The sequence below is a fragment of the Scylla paramamosain genome, chromosome 39, assembly GCF_035594125.1.
Source record: "Scylla paramamosain isolate STU-SP2022 chromosome 39, ASM3559412v1, whole genome shotgun sequence".
In the NCBI taxonomy this organism is placed as follows: Eukaryota; Metazoa; Arthropoda; class Malacostraca; order Decapoda; family Portunidae; genus Scylla; species Scylla paramamosain.
This window is the reverse complement of record NC_087189.1, coordinates 5176398-5180000: the sequence shown is the minus strand read 5'-3', so window position 1 is coordinate 5180000 and position 3603 is coordinate 5176398. Positions and strand designations below refer to the sequence as shown.

At 45.5% G+C, this 3603-nt stretch overlaps 1 protein-coding gene across 1 annotated transcript; it reads right to left on the bottom strand.

Annotated features, from left to right (window-relative positions):
- Positions 1-536: 536 nt before the first annotated feature.
- Positions 537-1078, bottom strand: LOC135091985 (uncharacterized). Its single transcript, XM_063990088.1, has 2 exons — positions 779-1078; positions 537-743 (listed from the first exon to the last, which is right to left on the bottom strand). Exons 1-2 carry the CDS (start codon positions 1076-1078, stop codon positions 537-539), a joined length of 507 nt encoding a protein of 168 aa, XP_063846158.1.
- Between the last annotated feature and the right edge of the window lie 2525 nt (positions 1079-3603).

Sequence of the window (3603 nt, the reverse complement as noted above, 5' to 3'; positions counted from 1 at the left end):
TCATTTTTTTTCTATTTTTCCTTTCGTTCTTCTTTTCATTTATTGTCCGGCTTCCTTTCACGAGTTTCCTCTCCTTTTTATTTATTTACTTGCTTTCTTTCCTTCTCTTCCTTCTTTATTCCACGTTTCCTTCCTCTTCTCCTTTCTTACACCGTGTTTCCACTCTGGTTATTCTGCGCGTTTCTCTCTCTCTCTCTCTCTCTCTCTCTCTCTCTCTCTCTCTCTCTCTCTCTCTCTCTCTCTCTCTCTCTCTCTCTCTCTCTCTCTCTCTCTCTCGTTGTTGTTGTTTTCTTTTTCTTCTTTTTCTTCTTTTTCCTCCTCCTCCTCCTCCTCCTCCTCCTCCTCCTCCTCCTCCTCCTCCTCCTCCTCCTCCTTCTCCTCCTCCTCCTCCTCCTCCATTTTCTTTCTTCAAGACCATGTACAGAAACAGGCTGAACGTTGAAGGGTTTGCGTTGTGCACTCTCCCTCGATAATCTGGGAGGGAAGGACAAATTCGTAGATGTGGCGTGGCAGTAAAAAGGTTAAGAACCACTGCTTTAGGAACCGCTGAGACCTGGGCAGGCGACGGGCGAGACAAGGGAGGAGGAAAGCATCTGCTGCTGCTGCTGCTGCTGCTGCTGTTGCTGCTGCTGCTGCTGCTGCTGCTGCTTCTCCTCCTTCTGTTCCTCTTGCATATCCTGGTTGTCCTGCTGTCTCTGCTGCTCCTGATGTTCCTGCCATACCTGCTGTTCCTCCTGATGTTCCTGCCATACCTGCTGCTTATGATGTTCCGGGTTACAGTGCTTGAGTCAACCTGGTGGGACAGGGGGTGGGGAGAGGAGGGAGGTGCTGCTCCTGCGGTAACTCCTGCTATACCTGCTGCTCCTGCGCTGCTCCTATTGCTCCTGATGTTCCTGCTGTTCATAGTGTTCCTGCTGCTCCTGGTGCTCTTGCTGCTCCTGCTGGGACGTGAGGTGGAATAATGGTGGGGAGGGTATGGTGCTGTGCACTCACCTGCTGCTACTGATGATGCTCTTGCTGCTCTTGATGCTCCTGCTGCCCCTGGTGTTCCTGCTGACAGAGTGAAATTAATGGTCATTGCAGTTGCTTGAGTCATCCCCTTGTCCGAATGGGACAAGCGGTGGGACAAGGGTGGGGAGGACAGGAAAGTGCTGCGCACCAAGGATGAGACTCTATAAGGATAGTTCACCAAACATTTATTTTTCCCACAATCCATCGCGCCATGTACCCGTGACATCACATTTGTAAGAAAAAAACGTCACTGGAGACCCCGCCGGCTTGGCCTTCAAGACGCTGAAGCACACCAGATCTTCCTCCAGAAGACTGGACAACTCACCAGACTCTAACAAGCTAACTCAACTGCTGCCAGCACCTTCAGGGCACTAGAGGCTGTAGCACCACAGCCTGCACGGCCCCATCAAATCCCCAACAAGAACAACAACTGGAGACTCTGTGCGGTGTTCTGTGCCAAAGTGTCCGTCTGTGTGGAAGTGTGCCTTGTGCTCCACACTCCTCTGTTATCTTTGCTCAAACTCGTGTATGAAAGTGTCTGGGGCTGATATCACAACCAGAACAAGCACGATCATCAGTTGTCACTATGAGTGCATATAACACATCATCAGTAGTCTTATAATTTATTGCTTATTGAATATTTGGAACCTTCAAGTACCTCCGACTCGCACAGCTCCGCACGATATGACACAGCTTGCACTTTCACTTTTTTAAATAAATACTGCCAGTTGCACGTTTCTCTCGGTAGTGTAGCGAAAGTAATGACTCACACTGTCCCAGGTAATACTTCAGTGAGAAATGTTCACTATTAACTAATTTATTGGTGAAAGTAGGGCGGCCCTTCACCTCCAATGCGATGATGCTGATGTCCACTCCGAAAATCTTAATAAAATGTCGTGTTTCTTAACTATTTGATAACAGTGATTGTGGTAACGCATATCAGGAAAATAAGGTATCGTACAATTTTGGCTGGAAGAAAAACAAAGATTTACTGGAGGCTCCAAATATTCGATAAGTAATAGATTATAAGACTACTGATGATGCGTTATATGCACTCATAGTGACCACTGGTGATCGTGCTTGTTCTGGTTGTGATGTCATACACGATTCCGACCAAAGATAACAGAGGAGTGTGGAACACAAGGTACTCTTCCACACACACGGACACTTTGGCACAGGACACCGGCCTCGCTGTCCCTGGTGCCTCACACAACAGGACTCTCCAGAACACCTGCTGCTACGCTGCCCTCGACACCACTCCCACATGAATGCTGACAAAGTAAAAACAGTCACCTAAACAGGAAAATAAAAAAAACTTTGTAATAATTTCTCCTCATAGCAAAATGCCTGCACAGTACAATAGTTTATAGAAGGCTGCAGTATATTCCTGTTACCCTGGAAAAATTGTTCTTTTCATAGAAATACAGGTCACATCTGTGTTTAATTTGTTATTATAATTATTTGTGAGGACTAACACCAAGTCATAAGGACAGTTATTTGAAACTAAAGAGGTACGAAAGAAGTGCAATGATGTGAGAAGAAAAGTTAAGTAGACCAGTGGGGAAATGTGAGATGTGAAGTAAAAGATGGGTGAGACACATGAAGTGCATGTAATGCACCCTAGGTGGAATGTTGAAGATCCACTAAGAAGGTCAGTCAATGATCTAATGTTTCTAGGTTTGTGACTGTAGCAATAATGACGACAGTTTAGGATCGGCGTGTACTAGTCTTTCTGAAAGTACAATATTATATATTCTTATCTAATGTTAACACATGAAATTAAAACTACATATACAGTACGCTTGGTAAAGAACATTTTTGGATCTGAAGGAGATTCTTGGCGGTGAGGGCCTCCAGCGTGCGTCATCACCTTGACGTCACAGAGAGCGTGAATTCATGGCTGAGTTGATGATGTTTCATTGAACAGTCCTTATCTGTCTGTCATCCTTGCTGTGCACTCACTTCTGCTGCTCCACAGGGCAGCTTCATCACCGTATTGTGTGTGTTTAGGCACACATGGTGATGGAGTGGATGCTCTTTGAAGTTTTTGTAAGTTCCGAACCCACGCTTCCCTCACGCCAACCTTAAAGTGCATCACTCTGCCACTGAGCCACGAAGACTCAGCGTATATTTTTGCAAAGTTTGTCTGTTTGTCCACGTTGTGTTCACAAAGCAGTAAATGTGAAAGAACTGCTCTTTATTTTATAATGTAATTATTTTTATTAGGATATTATTTATTTGCTTAGATCAAGTGAGGTTTGAATCCTGGCGTGCCACATTCACAGGCGCCAAGCCCGTCACTCTGCCCACACGTCTAGGTGTAAAGAAGATATATTTGAACACAGTGTTTCCCTACCTGTGGTCTTGCCGCGCCCAGAGTTCAATAAGAATTACTGCTGCACTGTGTTTCCACTCCGGTTATTCTGCGCGTTTCACTCTCTCTCTCTCTCTCTCTCTCTCTCTCTCTCTCTCTCTCTCTCTCTCTCTCTCTCTCTCTCTCTCTCTCTCTCTCTCTCATCGTCTTTCTAGTTTGTTCCCTTTTTTGACTTTGCACTTCTTCTTCTTCTTCTTCTTCTTCTTCTTCTTCTTCTT